Source organism: Eschrichtius robustus, chromosome 12, assembly GCF_028021215.1.
Source record: "Eschrichtius robustus isolate mEscRob2 chromosome 12, mEscRob2.pri, whole genome shotgun sequence".
In the NCBI taxonomy this organism is placed as follows: domain Eukaryota; kingdom Metazoa; phylum Chordata; class Mammalia; order Artiodactyla; family Eschrichtiidae; genus Eschrichtius; species Eschrichtius robustus.
In genome coordinates, this window is record NC_090835.1 from 13,322,475 (window position 1) to 13,344,610 (window position 22,136).

At 38.1% G+C, this 22,136-nt stretch overlaps 1 protein-coding gene across 12 annotated transcripts in view; it reads right to left on the minus strand.

Moving 5' to 3' along the window:
* CNTN4 (contactin 4) overlaps positions 1-22,136 on the minus strand; it is a 956,080-nt gene that overhangs the window by 239,792 nt on the left and 694,152 nt on the right. For all 12 annotated transcript variants that reach the window (XM_068558505.1, XM_068558506.1, XM_068558508.1 and 9 more), the window contains one exon: positions 3,621-3,716. In XM_068558505.1, coding sequence (XP_068414606.1) covers positions 3,621-3,716 — 96 coding nt within the window. The remainder of the gene's footprint in view (positions 1-3,620; positions 3,717-22,136) is intronic.

Sequence of the window (22,136 nt, forward strand, 5' to 3'; positions counted from 1 at the left end):
AACAATGACAAAAATATAGGAAAGCCTGAAGTGATTATATTTTATTTTAAATTCTTTTAAGTACGAATTGGACATAAAAAATGTTTAACACTTCTGCTTGGGTTTGATGTGGAAATCAAAGTACTCCACCTCAGCAGGGTGAACCTGGGCTGGTTTTGTAGAAGGTGATCAAAGTGGGTGGATCTTCAATCTGGTGCTGCCTCAATCTGTTCCAGTCAACTGGAACAACAGTTTTGGGGACCCTGCCCTGGGTTTATGGAATCAGAATATCCGTGGGCAAAGGCCGGGCACCTGTGGCTCTAACATGCTGCCCTGGTGATGCTTCCGCTTCCTGCACACCTCTAGCCAGAGGTGCAGAGTGTGGGGGGAGCATAGGTGAAGCTCAGGGCTTTTCAAACTTTAATGTGCACATGAATCACTTGGAGATCTTGTTAAAATTTGAATTCTGATACAGTAGGCCCTGTGTGGCGCCCAACACTCTGCCTTCTTAACAATCTTCCAGGTGAGGTAGATACTTCAGGTCCAGGGACCACATTTTGAGTAGCAAGGATCTGGGTGACATATAAAAGGAAGGTGGAAACAAAAACATCCCTTGGTGAACAGTTCATGGGGATTTCACTGGTGAATAAGCTGTCAGTTTTAGTAAGCTAGGAGGAAGAATCTCAAAGTACCTCACTTCTGTTCCTATTTAACGAGTGGTTGAAGATCACGAATTCCTGCTGCCAAATGACCCTGGAGTTGATGGAAAGCATGGTGAAAATTCTAGATCTCAAGATACTCTGTTTCTAATCTAAGGAAGCATCATAGACAACCAGAGCCCCATCATCCACAGTGATTTCTATTTTTTGGTGTTTGTGTTAAAGACTTAATAGTACAATCTATGCGACGACATCACATCTGAATTTGTACCTATTAACCAAGAAATGACAAAGATGCTATGCATGGTGATTCGTAGAGCACTGGAAATACCTGCTGACGGAAATGCTTTTCAAAGTAGATTAATTGCTGCTCATTTCTATGTTACCCTAAGAAGGTCTGACACTGCACAGCTTTTGAAATAGGACATGCAGCATCCCTTACAATGGATTTCATGCCATTACCCAGTATCCCACTGATACAATAAAAGGCTGACTCATTTCCTTTCCTCTTCATGATCTGTTACAATAGAAACTGGGATACCATATGCTGGGTTTAAAACGCTCAGTATATCCAGCGGCTCTTGGCGATGCTGCCAGTTTTAAGGTGATCACAGCCTGGAGAAGCAATGAGAGAATCACTGCTGGACAGTTTGCATTGGAGGGTTTTGAGTAACTGGGGAGATTTCATCAGATAATCATTGACTCCACTGCCCCAAACTGATGGATGTCTGTGATGCTCTCTTATAACCTTCAATACCCACCTTGTTTTCTTGCAAATTTCCTTGCCTTGCCTGCCTTGCCTACAGTATTACTGAGCTCACAGTTTCTAACAGAGCCCATAATGAGAATATTTATTTCCTTGTCTTTCACCATCAAGACTGTCAGGAATGTCAGCACAACTCAAGGAACTGGATTTCAGAGCTGCTGACTGCTGCCAGCGGAGACAAGCAAATTTCAGGGGATGTCTACAGAAATGTTTAATATACTTCTGAGTGGGAAGGGGAAAGTATTCAGGTTCATTCACTGTAGAGCAGCACAACAGCGCTTCTTGTGCTTTGCCTTTCCCAAAGATATCATTATACCAGGGACTAGTGGGGTATTTTTTTCTCAATATGCTGTAAGATTAATTTTCAGAGTTGCTGCCATGTTATGAAAGATTAATGCTGTGAAGGTAGCCTGCAGAAGAAATCGGCAAAATCTTCCTTTCTTATTTGATCAAATTTCATAATAAGAAGAGAACTGTTAATGTGAGTGAACATCTCTTTAACCTAAATAGATGTCCAGTTAATTGCTCTCCTCATATAAAGGACAGGACTTCAATAATGCACATATAGTTTATAAATATGTTTAGTTTTTATTCAGCAATTATTATGTAATGATAGAACTAAAAGGGATCTCAGAGATTTCTTTTAATCTCTTCCTTTAGAGATAAGTAGAGATAGAGAATGTGAACATAGTAGCCCAATATCAGATAATGATTTGAAATAGAGCCTGGACCAGAATTCATGTCCTGGACTCCAAATTGAATGCTTCTGATACTAACTTGGCGAGAAAATTAAGTCCTAAAGAATAAACCCATTTCTCAGAAGACAAACTCCTGAAATCTAATGTGGATTCTCTGCCAGTCTCAAACACCAGAAACCCTAACAATTCCATACCTTCCATCCAGACTTGGAGGGGTGCCTGCCTCTTCCACCTGTTTATCTATTCACCGTGCTTGAAATGCAAGCCATGTAGCTGTTTTACTAATTGTTATTTCCTGCTAAAAACGTTAGCGGGGGCATTAGGTGAGAAGGAAAAGTTAAAACTTCTGAAGACAGGACAAAAATAAAATGGTGTTTTCAAATTCCCAGTTTAAAATATTTTCTTTTTCCATCACGTGTAAAGCCAAATGGAAAATTAAGGTAATAACAAGGAGAGCAGGTATCAAATTAAATTGTAGCCAGAGTGACCACAAATGGAGTTTATCAATCTTGTCAGCACAAACTGTAGTGAAATCCTAATAAATCTCACTAACTATTAAACCTCCAGACTACTGAACTCCGTATGTGCAGTCAGAGTCACCTTACAGTCATCATTAGTCCTTTCTGCAGACACTGCAAACTGCCTACACATCGTCTCTCCGCATTCTCCCTTATTATCAAAATTATGATTTTTTAGGGCCATCATGTATCTGTAGAAAATACTTGATTTTTGTGTCTCTTTTGCCACTGGAGTGATCAATGAAATGTACATAAAAGTCCTTGGGCAAAGCAAACCTTCCATAATACAAAAGCAACTCGAAATGAAGAGACTTCTGACATTTGCCCTGCCCTCTTCCCATTTCTACCTTTCTGCACTGCACATTGGTGCCTTAGCCATGCCCCATGTTTAGGACTTCAGAGAAGGATCAAAGAAAGGGCTTGGGTCCTGGAAGATGTCCCCCAAAAGTGGTGCCAGCTTTATACCACATACGTTTGGAAGTCTTGTGTGTGAGAACAACACAAACCCAAGTCCACTGAAGCCGGTGTTAGCTGGGTTTTCAGGGACTTACAATCAAATGCATTCCTAACTGATCTAGTCATTATGAGTCCTCACAAAGTCATCTTGGATTCTGTGGTCAAGGGACTTTGGTTCTGGGTCTGATCCCTCACCAGACCAACAATGAGATGAAGTGAAGCAAGGCCATCTTTTAATACGATCAAGTTGGAAGAAGTGCTGGCGGTTTTACCTACGTGGCTTTACCAAGCAACAGGATTCTGATTTTGATTGACTCAGGTGTCTTTCCCCTTGAGCCAGGTAGACAGCAGGGGGATGGAACATTTGTACAATCTGATATTTTCCTATCCTAATTATGGGAGGCACTGACGATGCTTCCTCGACACAGAGGGACTTTGGGAATCTCTACAAATGACATTGTCCCCCTTGCTGATGCCAAGAGGGTGAACAATCAGCTAGAAAAATAGCAGCCAGTGACGTGTGCACATTTCGGTGCAGAGTTACCTCCAGAATGGGCTGGTGGGCCGCACAGCAGTACCATCCCCTGACCTTGGCGGACAGACACGGTGCTTCTCATTCTTGTTTTAAAGTTTTCAAGGTCTGTTGGGAGAAATAAAGGAAGAGGAGTTTAAAATTTAAAGTCCTAAGGCATTATGGAAGACTAATACTACTTCAAAAGAGGATAGTCTTCTGCTGAAAAATAGCCTTTACAGCACCCAGATCAGGGAAATTCAACTTTACCCTCTTCTTGCATGATATTGTCCCATCCTCCATGACTCTATATCTATACTGTAAGGTAGCCACTTGCCACATGTGCCTATTTAAGTTAAAAACAGTTAAAATCAAATAAAATGTATGAATTCAGTTCCTTAGTCACACTAGCTGCATCTTAAGTGCTCAAGAGCCACACGTAGCTACTGGTTTCCATACTGGACAGCAGAGAGAGAGAGAACATTTACATCAGTGCAGAAAGTTTTATTGGGTAGCACATGTCTGGAAGGAGTAAGTGACCTCCCCAACTTCTATCTGTAATTAAATATCATTATCAGGATGTAAATTCGTGTTTTTTGATAGTCAACTGTTTACTTCATAAACCGTTCCATTATATGCAATTATGTTTGTTACTCTATACGTACCTAGAATATGACTATCTCTGTCTACACACACACACGCTACATACAATGTGTAAAGAGACACACATACACAATTGTTTTATAAAGTTCCTGTGTATTTTTAAATACTTATAAGGTACTGTCCAAGGTTCTGTTTGGAGGAAAGTTCCCCTTTCTCAGGGAGGTCAAATCTGGTTAGAAAGATAAGATGTTACAAGCCCAAAGATCACAGTTGGAGTCAGTAAAGACACAGTTGCCAATAAAAATGAGTTAATATAAGAAATATGTCTAATAAAGTGACAGACACATTATTGTTCAAAAAGATTTTTCTTTCATCCTTCCAAATGCAAATCCTCTCAGCAATGATTGTTTTAAGTGCCATTTCATTTTTTGTTGTCTGAAACATTTGATGTAATAACCTGTTACCAGATTTGAGGATTATTCTAAGCCAAGTATGTTCTGTAGGGTTGCAAGCCCTGTAGCTGTGCACATCAGAGTTCAGTAACATTTATTGACTTTTTTCTCCATTTTGGCCATTCTGGTAAGTATTTTATGGTGATTATTTCAAGCGATCCTAACAACAATTATATGAGTTAAGTACCATTAATATCCTCATTTTACTGACTAGAAAAGAGAGGCGCTATAACACTTGTTAAAGGGTACAACATCAGGGAGTAATGGAGCTAGGAAATAAACCTGGATAGCATTGCTGCAGTTACAAAATGGAATGTTTCCACACTAAGGCTTGGTTTCAGGGAGTGCTTACAGGGTTAAAAATAATTTATACACTGAGCTGATCTCCCTGTGCTATGCGGCTGCTTCCCACTAGCTATCTATTTTACATTTGGTAGTGTGTATAAGCTCGGTGCTTTGTGACCACCTAGAGGGGTGGGATAGGGAGGGTGGGAGGGAGGGAGATGCAACAGGGAGGAGATATGGGGATATACGTGTACGTATAGCTGATTCACTTTGTTATAAAGCAGAAACTAACACACCATTGTAAAGCAATTATACTCCAATAAAGATGTTAAAGAAATAATTTATACATATACATGTCTTCATTACCAGCTTCTTCTAGAATTAGGCAAATTTGAAGCCAATATATTATTGCTTTTACTAATTAAGCATATACAAATTTGGCTGCCAGCTCAGGATACAGACATTATGAAAAGAAAGCTTCTGCCTGGTAGGGACTCAAGAGTTTGGTGGGCAGGACTGACAGGTAACACCTAATCATGGGAATCCAAAGACTGTTGAAGTTGAGGTGTGCAGAGCGACACCTTGAGGACACGCACGTACTTAGTGCAAAACAAAACATGACTACAATTTGATGCTTTGATGTAATAAAATCCCTTTTATTATATTTCTGATGTAATAAAATTCCTTTTATTCCATGAGTACAAGGTCAGGTTAGGACATGACTTTTTCTTCTCTTTAAGGAAATGGTTTGAGAAGCCTTCGAAAATGATTAAACTAGAGATTTTAAAAACTTCATTATGGCATTAATACTGTAAACCATTATCCCTAAAAATGACACTGAATCATTCTAAATTGTCGCTTCTGCATACAGGTTCTTAAAATAAGTCATCTAAATTTTGGCACAGACATCTCATCCAATCTCCAGAGTTGCATGAAAAATTAAGAACTGATGGGTAAAAGAGATCAAGTCTTATCCAGGCAAAATCCACCTTGATTCTGACTAGAGAAAGAGCATTAGGAAATGGGAAAGAAAATGAGAAATATATGCAATGATTTTTTAACTTGTCCTTATTGAGTTTTAAAAACTGCATTCCTGTTTATCTCCCTATAGTTTATGAGTCCATGCAGTTCCACAGGATTTGGACAGTTAGAAAAATTGCATTAATCTGGTATTTGAGAAAATATTTCGATAAGATTCTTAGCAGCAGTTAAGTGAAATAGATTCCGGATGGTAAACCCTACCTACCTAGAGAATGGAAATATTGCATTTGGGCAGATCTGAGTTTGAAAATCATCTCTGCCATGTATTATGCAAGGTTTAATTTTCTCATAAATAACACGAGATGTAATTAAATGTAATTTATTTTGAAATAAGAATGATGGGAAAAGATTAAATGAGGTAATATTTAAAAAGCACAAAGCCTTTCCTGCTACAAGTTTGGTGCTTATTATATGTTTGTTCTGTTCACTGAGGAATAATGTAATCCAGTGGCAAATCATACCCCTATTATTACATTTAAGAAAGGGTTTTGAATAGCAAATGCACTCTAGAGAGAGGTGAAGAGGCTAGTCAAAGGCCACCATATTTATGCACATGTTTGAGAAAAGATTGCATGTCCATTATTGGTCTTTTCAGATGTAATTATCCATTCAGATCCTAATTGCTAGCAGCATGATAATTTTCCAAATTAAAGAACTATGTGTGTGTGAATGGGTATTTTTTTGAAACTTGGACATGGCCAGGCCTTTCCCAGAAATATTCTCATATATATTATCTTATTTAGGGTCATTTTATCTCCAAAGACTTGGTACTAGGTAATGATCAGTAGCAACAGGCATCCCAAGTTAGAATACGTTATAGATAATGTTATGTCATCATGACCGTAGCACTCATAGCAATAATTGGATCTACTTGCAAAACGTATTGAGTTCATACCATGTGCTAACAACTTTTCACACAGACCTCATTTAATTCCATTATAGTTTTAATTCCCAATTTTCAGGTGATGTAACTGAAGTTCAGAACCTTCTTCACACACTGAGAAAGTGACCAGAAGAATATAAACTCATCTGCCTCTCTCCAAACCCACCACTATCAAGTACCAGAATCTATCATTTCCCCACTGACTTAGTGAAGCCAGTGAAAAAGGGCATTCAAACTAGTTACTTCACATCCTAGGGACCAAAAAAAAAAAAAAGTTTGAATGAATTTTATGCTCTTCAGTGAATATGTAAGAAAGTCCACATTTCAATGCACAATTCGATGAGTCGGTACATTTGATTCCAAATTTTCTATTCCTTTGTTTTTCCTTGCGGGTGATCACTTGATGGGGGGATTTTAAACATCAGGTGCAAAGGACGGAGTGGAACAAGGAGAAAACAATCAGAAACCGCCGTATTAAAAAGCAGGATTGCTGCATTGTTAGGGAGGTAGCTGAACAATGACACTTGGGTAGTATTCCCTTTAGCTCCATGCAGCTAGTTACTAAAGGTAGTTGGATAAATGATAGTTACTAAAGGTACCTGAATAAATGATGTACTCATATGACAAGGAATTAATATCCATGTACTGTGGTTTCTCAAAACGTTTTTTGCAGCTTTGTATATGGTTCATTGAAAAGTGACTTGTAGACTTTTTTAAAAAATGAGTGACCATACATTTTGGTGTTGACTTCATTCATCAGCATTTTATATAAATATGTCCAGAAATCATGGGCTAAAAAATGCACAGTTTTCTGGCAGATGTGTTTTCCTATCATATTTTTCTGTGAAAACAACTGTCCTTTATTCTTCTGTAGAATATAATATTAGCACTTTAATTTTACACGAGGTTTTAAAAAATACACTATTATAGTACTTGGAATGTGTAGCTCATTGAGAGCTTAGAGGAAGTGCTTTAGCAGCTAAATTCCTTGAGGAGTAAAAGTGTACAAAGGTCTTAAAGCTGCAACATGAGATAAATAATAAAAGCCTTAATATATGAAAACATTTGGAATTCAGGCCACAGAGTAAATCAGAGAGTGAGGGGGGAAAATCTCCAGATATTTACTGTCTGGTAAGTTATTAAATGTTTAGAACTGGGGATGAGGTAGTCTATAAAAAAAACCTGGATGGGTCGAAAGAAAACAAAATCGAGGGTCCAAGATATTTTTTGAGAAGTAATAACAGTAAATAAGAAAGAGTAACTTTTTTGGCCATCGTTAAGGGACTGCCCATCACACTTATGAACAGGAAGAGTTAAAGCCATCCACAGGGTGGAGCCAGAGAAGAAGAGCATAAGAAATTCAGCTTTAAAATGGCCAGGAAATGTTAATGAGATAGTAACATACATCATGCTTTGTCAAGAATCCACAGAGGGGCAGGAGAAGAGGAAAGAGGAAAAATGATACAGTAAACCATGCAAGTAATGCACATATTTTTAATGCATGTATTATTTACTACAAGTTAAAAAAATACCTATTCCCTTTTTTCCTGACTTGGGTAGACCTGGATTCTATTAATTCTCACAGCGTGACCTTTAGAACAAGAAACTGTCAGTGACAGTTGCCTTTGTTACTGCTTCCTTCAATTTTGAAAGAAGCAATCAATAAAAAAATCAATATCAGCTTGGAAAAATGGTCAAGTGATACATTTGTTATGAATATAATTTCCATAATGATGACTGCACTATTTATTTTAAAAAGAGGTATTTGGGGGGCATAACTTTAAAAACCAATTATCATGCAGCATATCTAAAATTATGTCTTGACTCTACCATTTGCTCCTTGAGTGTGTACATGTGTGGATCTGCATGGCTTCTTGGACTCCAGAGACTCAGAATGACAATAAGTCTAACTTTACAAAAACCTTACGAGTTGCAAAGTCACATTTTTGACATTCTTTCCACACAAGAAGGAAGAAACCATTAGGGAGACTGGCATGGCTGACAGGTTTTTCCTGTGAGAGTGTATACAGCAAGAGGAAGAATTACCTAATGGTTTAGCACACTGGCTCTGGAGTCAGAAGGACCTGAGCACAAACTCGGTACTCTCACTCTTTAGCTGTACGATGTGGGTGAGTACACTATGATATGGGTGAGTACTCTCCTTGAACTTCAGTTTCTTCATTTCTAATATCAGGAAAATAATTCCTATCTCATAGGGCTCTTTAGAGATTAAGATCATGAATATAAAGCACTTAACACAATGACTGGCCCAAAGTCAGTAGTCTGTAGATGCTAGCACTATCATTATCATTTCTGAGCACCACAGGAAAGTCTACAGAAAGTGACTCACTGGGGCAAAGCTAGTGATTCCAAACTTCCACCAGATAAAGTAACAGTAGAGTAGTCAGGTCAATCTCACTGTGACACAATAAAGTTGATAAGACTTAAAACACCTCTTCTTTTGCTGGTCTTAACTGTGTTTTCAAGTCTAGACTGGTGCTAAAGTAAGCCAGATACCTTATCCTTTGCAGTGCATGCAGTGTACTCTTCATGTGACTTAAAATTAAGATACACTCACATATACTGAATTCAGATAATTTTCCTTAAGAAATTCCTATGATGGTATATTCTGAGCAGGTATTACTTTTTAATATTAAGGTGGGAAATATCATTTTCATAAAACAGTAAAAACTGATGTCTGTGTATCTTTATAAAGGATACAAAATATTGTTATTTTAACAGAGAAATAAAAGATGAAACATTATTTACTGATTAAATAAATTTACTCGTTGTACTTAACATTTGAGGAGTTTACACTGCATGCCAGACGAAAATAGAATGGATATAAATGGAACTGGAAAAAATATATATATATATACATTATATGTTTGTCAGTATCTTGCTTTTCCTATGGCATTAATTTTTCCATTTGTTTAGCCAATCTTCAGCAAATACTTTTTGAGTTCCTCTTTTCCTCCAAGTATTGGTGTCAGCCATTTTATCTCTCCAACAACTAAGTAAAACAAAACAATCAAAAACCTGTGGATACGCTCAAGATCTGACATTAAATATCCCAATTTGTTGGCAGTTTAAAGTAAGGGACCAAAATCTGATTCTAGGTAGCGGTTTGACTTTGAAAAGAAAAGCCAATCTCTTTCCTGGAGATCTCTGTATAGATAACAAAGGACCTTATCAGTATTCCTAAATTAATGTACACACACTTTACAAATGACTCAGTTATAGAAATGGCTTTTGACCTTCTTCTTTCGTAGGCTAATGCTACTGCTATCGACATCCCTATGAAAATCCTTAGAGCACTTGTTTCAAGTGAAAAAGGAAGAACTCATGGGAGCTCTCCCAGGTGCTGATTCTGACCCTCACCGTGTTTTCCCTCTGTCTGAATTTTTCCTCAACCTCTTTAGTCATATCAGATGAAAGTCTATAATTTAGGGATTACTTTGGAATTATAGAAATACCATTTTAAACCCATATATGGCTGCAAATGCATTACCTTGCTATGAGTCACTTACAGTGAAGAATTAATTAATTCAAAGAGATTGTTTCCTCTTAAATAAATAAGAGCAGTATGGATTCTTTGAATGTGAGCTTTGATTAACCAAAAAAGAAACAAAGAAAATGTAATCTATGGAGTAATAAGGAAGGCAACATAAGGCTGAGAAAGCTCAAGAAAGGAATAATGACTTAAAAATACTCTTAAATTTGATTTTCTTCACAGGTGTTTCTTACTGAAAGAGTTATGTACCAACAAAACTATCTATAAACAATACCAGTTTCTCACTCAAAACTCTTTACCTTATTTTTTTGTAGAAGAGCTGAAAAGGAAAAAGAAAAAATATATATAGGATGAGAAAGGTGTGTGCAGATTGCCAAAGACAAATTTGTCTGGGGTCAGCAATTCTGCATTTAGCAAGAGGTATTCTCCTCTTTCTCTTCCTGCACCACATTACTACATCACTTTTTCTTTCCAGTAACGAAACCTAGGTAAGACCTGAAAATAGCATAATGAATGTTACCTGTTAAGGAGGCTTCTGTGGGCTGATCTGGAAATTTAATCACTTTTGTAAATATTAACTCTTTGGGAGAAATGTAAGGCCAGTTTCAACTAACTTATGTAAAGAACACAGTTTCTCACTTTCCATGCATTCATTCATTAAATCCTCACAACAACTCTATGATGTAAGTATTATTACTGATTCCACTTTATAGAAAGAAAAAAAATCCATATCCAAGATCACAGTCCTAGTATAAGGAAGAGTGTGGATTAGACCCCAGCTCTTCTTTGACCCACAAGTCCATGTATTTAGCCTCTATTCTATACTGAATTAAATACCAGGAATGAAACAACATATGTTGATATTCTGGTTGACTATTTGAGACTCATATTTTTTTACCCCTCTGCTATTATTTTCTTGACTTTACAAGAAAATAAAGGTTGCTTTGCTGCCCTCTTCCCTGTAAGTGTATGACTTTCCTGATAGCTATTTTTATTTCTGATTTCGGATTTTTTTCTTTCCTCATTGCTTTGACATACTCTATTTTACCTAGACCTTCATGCTATTTAAGAAGCCAAAGAACAACCCAGTTTCAGATGTTTGAGTTTCCCTGCGTGTTCCATAAAAGTGTGCACCTACCAGACTCATGAGGTTACTGTGATTAGTACAATCTGGCATCATAAATACTGTTGTTCTCCTTTGGAGACAGGTGCCCTAAAACACAAGCTATAATTACCAGCATTTTTCTCTACAGGAGCACGTCTCCTTTTGCATATCATCCTGACTCAGGAGTGTTAATGGTTAGGCATCTGCATTCTCTATCTTTGGTTTCATACTTACACAACACAAAGAGAAACAAAAGTTTCAGAAAACCATTTGGCCTAGAAAATTTTAGAACAAAATACGGACTCTTTGCTGAGCTCTACAATAGCCCTTAGGGATCTGATCCTTGCCCAGGTCCCCAGTCTCATCGCTTGTTAGGTTCCCCCTTACCTATTTATACTGTAACAACCATGTTTTGCTTTCTGTTCTTCAAACACCTTAAGGCTAATCCTGTTTCAGTACCTTTGAACTTGCTGTTCTCTTTACTTGGAATGCTCTTTACCCATCTTTTAGCTTATCATGCTCATTCTTCACGATTCAATTCAAATGTCACCTCCTCAGAGTAGCCTTCGCTGAGTTTTTAATCTGAAGTAGCCCACCACGCAGCTCCGGTTACCCTCTATCACATCACCTCTTTATTATGTCTTTCATAGCGATCATCACCAACATCTGCGATTACTTTGTTCATTTATATGATATTTGGTTTATTGTTCCTTCTCCCCCGCCCCACCCCAAAATGAAGCCTCAACAGAGGCAGGAACCTTTTCAGTCTTTATCAGGCTATATATAGCACAGTGCCCAAAACATGTCTAATACATATGATGTGCTTAGTTACTATTTGCTGAGCACTATTCCCTTCCCTGCTTCACACACTGAGGTGGTGGTCAGGAGACTTGCTGGGGCAGGGTGAACTTTCTTGTAATATTTGTCCATATGACGCACTGTCTTCCAGCATCTTGGCTACGATGGACCTTTGTGTGCTCAATGACCAGGGATGCTCTAAAAGGTAACTTTAAGAAAAGGTCTTTAATCAACTGCACGGAGCCACCTACGATGCCTTAAAATGAAATTTAAAATGAAAGCTTAGAGGCACACTAAGACTGGAATGCAAGCAGCATATGAGACAAATGCATTGCTTGGCAAAAGGAACACTCTCTCACCCGCTGACACCTGCCCCAGGGAACACTTGAGATGAGGAAAACATGAAAGGACATCCTGCAAATTGCACAGGCTTGTTGCTCTTTGTAATCAGGGCTGTTATCAGCTAGTCAGGGACATATCCTATAATTATCTGTTCTTCACCTAGTGTGAGAGTTCTACAACTTGATAGACTTACGATCATTACAGTTTTGATGGAAAGAAATGTGAATCTTCATTTTGAACTTTTACTTCATAGGCTTTTTTTCTCCCCTCTGAAAATTAAAATTAGAAAGTTGTAATGTATTGTCCAAGTCTTCCTAAGAAACGGGCAACCCTAGTGGGCAAGTCAGATATATTCAAGTAACATTAGAATAAATATTCTCTGAAGAAATGCTGAAAAGGCACTGCATCAAGAGGACATCGTAAAGCTAGCTAATCTACCGGAAAAACTTTGGGGATGTATTACTGGATGGAGATATATGGGCCACAGATCATGATAAAAACCCAGAGATCACAAATCTACCAGCCAAACGATTGGTCATGAAAAACCTTGCTTTAAATTGAAGGGAAATCGCTTCATCTCTGAATTTTTCAGTCCATTTCTTTTCTTTTGTTAAGCTTTCATGGGTACAAGCCTGAGCAATGAGATGGCTACTGAATTTGTCTAACACTTAATGGCAGTGGATACAATCTCTGAAGGAAGAGGGGCAATTTCTCACTCCTTGATCATAAATAAAACTAGGTAGATGTTCGTATAGTTAAACTGGCTCTTAATTCTATCCAAAAAAGTAGGCATTTTCCCCAAGCAGCTTGGGAGGAAATTCCTCTGATGGTTAACTTTAAAGGGAGAGGCAAACTTTACTAGTATTTCCTGACACCAATGCTCTGCAGAAGTTTTGCTTTATAAGCAAGTAGAAGACTCCTCACTATGAACTCAGTTTTGGATTTCTGAACTAATAAAACAGGGATTGGTGACTCATAACGAAAAATGCCAGTCATGCTCCAATTCATTGCTCCCAAGAAATTGGACATGTTCTGCCATACAGCTATTTGGGGGAAATCAAAGCTTTTGGAAGTAACAGGTTTGTTTAACCACTGGCTCATAGAGGGCTATTTCTTTTCTCTTTTCCTTCCCCTTCTCTGAGTATAAAACATTTCTTGGGACACTGGATGCTGAATTAGCTGTATAATGGTTAAAATTTTTTAAGGGCATAAAAAATGCTGTATATGGATGAAATTCCCAGATGAAGAGCAGCTGTTATTTATGTTGAATTTAAGTTGCTTCGGCAACTCCAACCATATATTTTTATCGCATTTAATTACAGTTTTGAAAATAAAACCATCATCAAATATACATGCAAGCCATGTGTTTATTCATCATCTATTTAGACTTTGCTATGGGGGCTGTTTCACTGTTCCCTTCACAGAGAGAAATCAGAGATAAGGCTGCACTGTGGTAAAACTGCCAGTTTTTGGAAATGTCATCACTCAAGCACCTTGCTTTTAAATACACCCTGAGAACCAATACAGATTCATTCAATACCTACAACAGACCTCCAATGAGCATCTATTATATGCCAGCCTCTGTTTTAGGCACTGGGGTTACATCATTGAAAAATAAAACAAACCAGATCTCTCCCCTTAAAGAAGGTAAAGTGGGTGAAAGGACCATAAACAAAATAAATAAATCATGCATAGCATCTTTGAGGGTGATACGTGCTATAAAAAATAAGTTAGGGAAACAGGATGGGGAACTGGCATGAAAACTATAAAAGAGGAAGATAATATAAAAGTAGGATCTTGTTACTTTCCATCCCACTTCCAAATGTGGAGAAATAAATCACTCTCTCTCTGCCGACTCAGCTCCTGGCCCCCACGGAGGCTGCAGAGAAGGGCAAAAAGTAGTGTCAAGCGACACAGCTGTCCTGATTTAGTTTTGTATTTTCTTATTTATATCTGAAGTTGAAGTCTCCTTAGTTCAGGTAACACCTGAGGAAACTAATAAATAAGTATTTTCATCTTCCATCTAAAAGTTTCAAAGAGTGCTAACTTCTTGGTAACTGAGGAAGTGGGAGAAAGAACTGAGCAGGCATACTAAAATACACACTGATTTCCTAAGGGAAGACAATTACCAAACCAGTATTGTGATAACTTATGCTCTGCTTTAGATACAGTTACTGTTTTCTGCCTCAGAAATCCTACAAAGCTAGAGAATTTCAGAGGTGGGAAGATCTTACTGTCTGTCTTAGTCTGTTCGGGCTGCTATTACAAATATGCCATAGATGGGGTGTCTTATACAACAGACAGTTATTTCTTACAGTTCTTAAGACCGAGAAGTCCAAGATGAAGGTGCTGGCAGATCCGGTGCCTACTGAGGAATTGCTTACAGGTTTGCAGATGGCCGTCTTCTCACTGTATCCTCACATGGTAGAAAGCGAAGAGAGAGGAAACTCTTCGTGTCTCTTCTCATAATAGAACTGACCCATTCAAGAGGGCTCCACCCTCATGACCTAATTACCTCCCAAAGGCTCCACCTCTTTATAACAGCACTTTGCCGGGGGTGGGGGTGACGGTTAGAATTTCAACATATGAATTTTGGGGGAGACGCAAACATTCAGTCCATAACAGCATCCTTTCTTCAATCTGAACTCCCTCCCTTGCCCCCCTCCCTTCTTTCCTTCTCTCCATCAATATAATTTATGGTACCATGTGCGGTGGATGCTGTGGAGAATATGATGGTAAGTTGAACGTGATGTCTGGCCTCAAGAGGTTTCCAATTTCGATTAGATAGGCACATAAACAACTCTACTGCAAGGTACAAAGGAAGTAGTCAATGCTGCAGAGCTGTAGAGAGAAAGCACTATGGGAGTTGATAAGAAGTACTTTTTGCTGGGGTGATTCATCCAGTCAGCATTTCAGCTGCACAAATGACGAACCCAAGTATATGGATCTTGGATCTGGGTTTTAATTTAAGTCAGTACCCAGGACCTGTTTCCTCTCCATCTCTATCTCAGCCCTGCTCATTCTCCCCACTTTCCCTCCTACAGGTCAAAGCTCACAGACAGCACAGGGCACTGCCTCACTCCTACTCAAGCTGTGACTGGATTCTTATGAGAACTGTAGCATCAAGTATGTCCAGGTCAGTAGCTCAAACCCATCAAACCTAGACTCTGTCAACCATTGAGACTACTGGTTTTCACAGGAGACAAGCTCATACGCAGCTCTAGCCTCATCTTCAGAGCACTGACGTGCCATCTTTCCATCTTCACAACATCACTCCTGAGGTCATTTTCCAGCTCAACATCTCTGGGTATTATCTCTGCCTCACAACTTTAAGGCTAGAGTTTTCAGAATATTTCAGCACAATCCCCACTGTCACAAGACACTCTGCAGCAACTCTACAACCTCACTGTGGCACTTGGATTTCACAGACTTCTTTAAACCTTGTAGACGAAGCTACATCTGTGTATAAGGATGCTACACAGGGCTTCCCTGGTGGCACAGCGGTTGAGAATCTGCCTGCCAATGCAGGGGACACGGGTTCGAGCCCTGGTCTGGGAGGATCCCACATGCCGCGGAGCAACTAGGCCCGTGAGCCACAACTACTGAGCCTGCACGACCGGAGCCTGTGCTCCGCAACAAGAGAGGCCGCGATAGTGAGAGGCCCGCGCACCGCGATGAAGCGTGGCCCCCGCTTGCCGCAACTAGAGAAAGCCCTCGCACAGAAACGAAGGCCCAGCACAGCCAAAAATAAGTAAATAATTAAAAAAAAAAAAAAAGGATGCTACACAGCACAGCAAGTGATAGACCCATTTTTAAATGTCCCTAAAGTGTGTGTGTGTGTGTAGTTGGGTCATCTAGTGAAGGTATTACAGATCACTGCTGAGGCATCCTGGGACTTAAGTGATGATGCAATGCTCACATCCTTCTTGCTCAGCTGGAAGTTTGGTACTAATTCAGAGGTGGCTCTGGGTTGCAGTAATAATAATAGTAATGACAGCTAAGATTTATTGAGTGCTTACTATGTACCAGGTACTATTTTAAGCACTTTTCAGGTATTAACTCATTTAATCTTCTCAACAATACCATGAAATAGGTACTATTTATTCCCTTTTATCTATGAGGAAATGGAGGCAAAGAAAGTGAAATCATTTGTTCAGGTTCACACTGATAGTAAATAATAATGCCAGCATTCTAACCCAGGCTTGTCTGCTTCCAGATAACCTGATGTTTTTCTTTATTCTGAATTTTTGTCAATCTGGTATATAAATGGCAATCCATGATTTCTAATTTGCATTTCTTCAGTTACTAATAAAGCTGTTTTTTTTTTTTTCATGTTTATGGGCCACCCACATTACATCATTCTTAAAATGCCAGTTCATGTCTTTTACCTAGTCATCTAGTGGACTTGTATTTATTCTTACTGATTCATTGATGTTCTTTACATATTTGGGACCTTCTGTTTGTCAGTTATATTTTTATAATTATATTCTCCTGGTACATGACTTTCTTCCCCACTCTCTTTGTAGTATTTTTTGATGAATGGAAGTCTTCTGAATGTATCCATCTTTGCTTTAAGGCTAACATTCTTAGTTTCTTACCTAAGAATCTCTTCCTTATCCCAAAGTCATAAGGATATTCTCTGCTATTTTGTTTTCTAAAAAGATTAAAGTTTTGCTATTCTCATTTAAGTTCTTGTACTCAATCACAGCACAACACTCTCAGGTATCAACAGGCAGTTCTCAGCACTGATGGAATTATGTCCTATAAAATTGCTGCAAACACTTATTTAGTGAATACCGTACTGTTGTTCTGAAGGGAATTACAGGGTTAGGTTTCTGTGAGTCTCTGCTCACAACATTTTCATCCACCGATCAACACATAACCTTGTATTATGTGTGTTTATATTTAAATACACCTTTTAAATATATAATGTTGATTCACTAACATTAACTCAATGCCAACAGCACTGTAACTTATGCCTGAATAAAGCTTACCTAACACACGTATTTTCTCTGTAAGGCACAGCACGGCCTTCTCTAGCTTAGGAACACTAGACAGTACTAAAGTACTATACTTTGGGCTATTTTAAACAGCAAAATTACCAACAAAGAGCATAAAAATGCAAAAAAAAAAAAAGGCACTAAAAAGACTGCAAAAAGAACACTGTTTAATTAATGCACAGAAATCTCTTGCATTCCTATACACTAATGATGAAAAATCTGAAAGAGAAGTTAAGGAAACACTCCCATTTACCACTGCAACAAAAAGAATAAAATATCTAGGAATAAACCTACCTAAGGAGACAAAAGACCTGTATGCAGAAAACTGTAAGACACTGATGAAAGAAATTAAAGACGATACCAACACATGGAGAGATTGGAAAAATCAACATTGTGAAAATGACTCTACTACCCAAAGCAATCTACAGATTCAGTGCAATCCCTATCAAACTACCAATGGCATTTTTCACAGAACTAGAACAAAAAATTGCACAGTTTGTATGGAAACACAAAAGACCCCAAATAGCCAAAGCAATCTTGAGAAAGAAAAACGGAGGTGCAGGAATCAGGCTCCCTGATTCAGACTATACTACAAAGCTACAGTAATCAAGACAGGATGGTACTGGCACAAAAACAGAAATATAGATCAATGGAACAGGACAGAAAGCCCAGAGATAAACCTACGCACATAAGGTCACCTTATTTTTCATAAAGGAGGCAAGAATATACAATGGAGAAAAGACAGCCTCTTCAATAAGTGGTGCTGGGAAAACTGGACAGCTACATGTAAAACAATGAAATTAGAATGCTCCCTAACACCATATACAATAATAAACTCAAAATGGATTAGAGACCTAAATGTAAGACCGGACACTATAAAACTCTTAGAGGAAAACATAGGAAGAACACTCTTTGACATAAATCACAGCAAGATCCTTTTTGACCCACCTCCTAGAGACATGGAAATAAAAACAAAAATAAACAAATAGGACCTAATGAAACTCAAAAGCTTTTGCACAGCAAAGGAAACCATAAACAAGGTGAAAAGACAACCCTCAGAATGGGAGAAAATATTTGCAAATGAATCAACGGACAAAGGATTAATCTCCAAAATTTACAAGCAGCTCATGCAGCTCAATATCAAAAAAACAAACAACTCAATCCAAAAATGGGCAGAAGACCTAAAAAGACATTTCTCCAAAGAAGATATACAGATTGCCAACAAACACATGAAAGGATGCTCAACATCATTTATCATTAGAGAAATGCAAATCAAAACTACAATGAGATATCACCTCACACCAGTCAGAATGGCCATCATCAAAAAATCTACAAACAATAAATGCTGGAGACGGTGTGGAGAAAAGGGAACCCTCTTGCACTGTTGGTGGGAATGTAAATTGATACAGGCACGATGGAGAACAGTATGGAGGTTCCTTAAGAAACTAAAAATAGAACTACCATACGACCCACCAATCCCACTGCTGGGCATATACCCTGAGAAAACCATAATTCAAAAAGAGTCATGTACCACAATGTTCACTGCAGCACTATTTACAATAGCCAGGACATGGAAGCAACCTAAGTGTCCATCGACAGATGAATGGATAAAGAAGATGTGGCACATGTATACAATGGAATATTACTCAGCCATAAAAAGAAACAAAATTGAGTTATTTGTAGTGAAGTGGATGGACCTAGAGTCTGTCATACAGAGTGAAGTAAGTCAGAAAGAGACAAACAAATGCTAACACATATATATGGAATCTAAAAAAAAAAAAAGGAATGGTCATGAAGAACCTAGGGGCAGGACAGGAATAAAGACACAGACCTACTAGAGAATGGACTTGAGGACACGGTGGGGGGGGGCAGGGTAAGCTGGGACAAAGTGAGAGAGTGGCATGGACTTATATACACTACCAAATGTAAAATCGATAGCTAGTGGGAAGCAGCCGCATAGCACAGGGAGATTAGCTCGGTGCTTTGTGACCACCTAGAGGGGTGGGATAGGGAGGGTGGGAGGGAAGGAGACGGAAGAGGGAAGAGATATGGGGATATATGTATATGCATAGCTGATTCACTTTTTTATAAAGCAGAAACTAACACACCATTGTAAAGCAATTATACTCCAATAAAGATGTTAAAAAAAAAAAAAAAAGAACACTGTTTATAGTATGAGAGCTGAACCAAGAAGGCAAAGAGTCATCTTGTTCAACCTCAGCAGGAAAAGGGTGTGTAGGGTGACTCAGTATTTTGCTGCTCTGCACCTGTCCATGAATGACCATGAATGACCGCAGGCTGGATACTTTGTAGGCACTCGATAAATGTAATAGTTAAATACTTAGTATCTTACACAGAGTTTAGACATGGGTGATACCAGACATTTTATGCTCTTAGGCCATGTTTCAGGTAATATACTAATTATGAAGAAGACGACGATGACGACAACGATGATGATGATGATGATGATAATAGAGATAATTTAGCAATGATGACAATCATAACATTAAAACTATTAGATGTTGTAGTAATAATAAAAGTAGCAGCAACAGGACCAATGATGATGTTTCCTTATATTTTTATAGCACTCTAAAAAAAAATGCTTTATTTTTGTTGAGCTTTCTTGAATTTGGGACCACGTTAATTCTGAAAGGCACCTGAACTCATATATGCAAATGAATATAGTTCTTTAACATGGAGTGCTTGGGATGTGCGTATTTTTTTCCTCTAATTTTTTTATCATGGTAAAATATATGTAACATAAAACTTCCCTTCTTAAATATTTTTAAGTATACAGTCCAGTGGTACTAAATACATTCATAGTATTGTGCAACCACTATCGCCATCTATCTCTAGAGCTCTTTTCATCTTGTTAAGCTGAAACTCTACCCATTAAACAATAACCCTCTTCCTCCTCCGACCAGCCTCTGGCAACTGCCATTCTACCTTCCATCTCTATAAATTCGTATAGTACTTATTTTTAACAAGTAAACAAAAAACAACATTTTTACTTATAATAACTCATTTGATCATTAAAACATCTCTCTAAAGTAGGAGGCGACAGCATTAACTGTACTGCATAGAAGAAGACATTTGAAATTCAGAAAAGTTAAGAGAGTTGCTCAAAGTTAAACCTCTAATAAGTAAATGATACAGTCGTTTCCAGATACTGGCTACTGTAACAAATGCTGCAGTGAACATGGAAGTGCAGGTATTTCTTTGAGATCCTATGTTCATTTCTTAAGTATCTTTCAACAGCTGCATGGATAAAGAAGATGTGAGACATATACATATATACATGTATATGTATATTGTATTTATATAAAATAGATTATCCAATTTATGAGAAAAAAGGAAATCCTGACATTTGTGACAAAGTGGATGGACCTTGGAGCATTATGCTAAGTGAAACAGGGCAGGCAGAGAAAGACAAATTGTGTATAATATCACTGATATGTGGAATCTAAAAAAGCCAAATTCATAGAAACAGACAGTAGGATGGGGTTTACCAGGGACTGGGAGGTGGGAGAAATGGGGAGATAGATGTCGGTCAAAGGATACAAATTTCCAGTTATAAGATGACTAAGTTCTGAGGATCTAATGTACAGCACAGTGACTATAGTTAACATTACTATATCATACTCTTAAATGTTTTTAAGACAGATCTTAAATGTTCTCACCACAAAAAGAAATGTAGTTATGTGATGATTGATGCGACAGAGGTATTAGCGAACCATATGGTGGCAAACATTTTGCAATATATAAGTGGATCATATCAACATGTTGTACACTTTAAACTTACATGATGTCGTATGTCAGTTACATCTCAATAAAGCTGGAAAAAATTAGTAAATGATCTGAGACTAGAATTCAAAACACTTTCAGTGGAGACTGCAAGCTCCTTGAGGGCAAGAATGACATCTCGCATTTGTTAGGCTCCAAAAACTTATCTCAGTGTTCTGATGGAGTGGACATGCCATGAAATGTTGTACTAACTATGATGATGATGAAGGCAGTGTTGCATTGGATTAAAGAGTAGAAACCTGGTATTTTCAAGTACAGACCCACTTTTTTTGAATGCTCTATTTTCCTCTCCCCAAGAAGTCTTCATTATTTTACCAAAATTCTTTAGAGGGAACAAAAACGATCTGATGAAACTGACACACTGTGTCTAGAGTGATATATTAGGCTATGAAGATTCAACAATCTGCTTCAGCTGTGTTATTAATATTGCTCTTCCTGATTAGTGTTAACTGGAATATTTTAATTGGTGTAATGTTTTACTACCTTCACAGCTTGAGCGAGTTGAAGTGGAAGAGAACAATTTTTCAATAACAAAAGCTAACAGAAACTACCCTGATCTTACTAAGTTCCATATGAACATATTGTGACAAACAGCACACGCTTGCTGTACTAGAAAGCAGGATGAAAACCATGTTCATTTGCTCTATTCTTTTAACATATGTTAATGCAGTGCCTAATATAGGCCAATCCCTGCTCGAGGGGCTTGGGACACAGCAATGAAG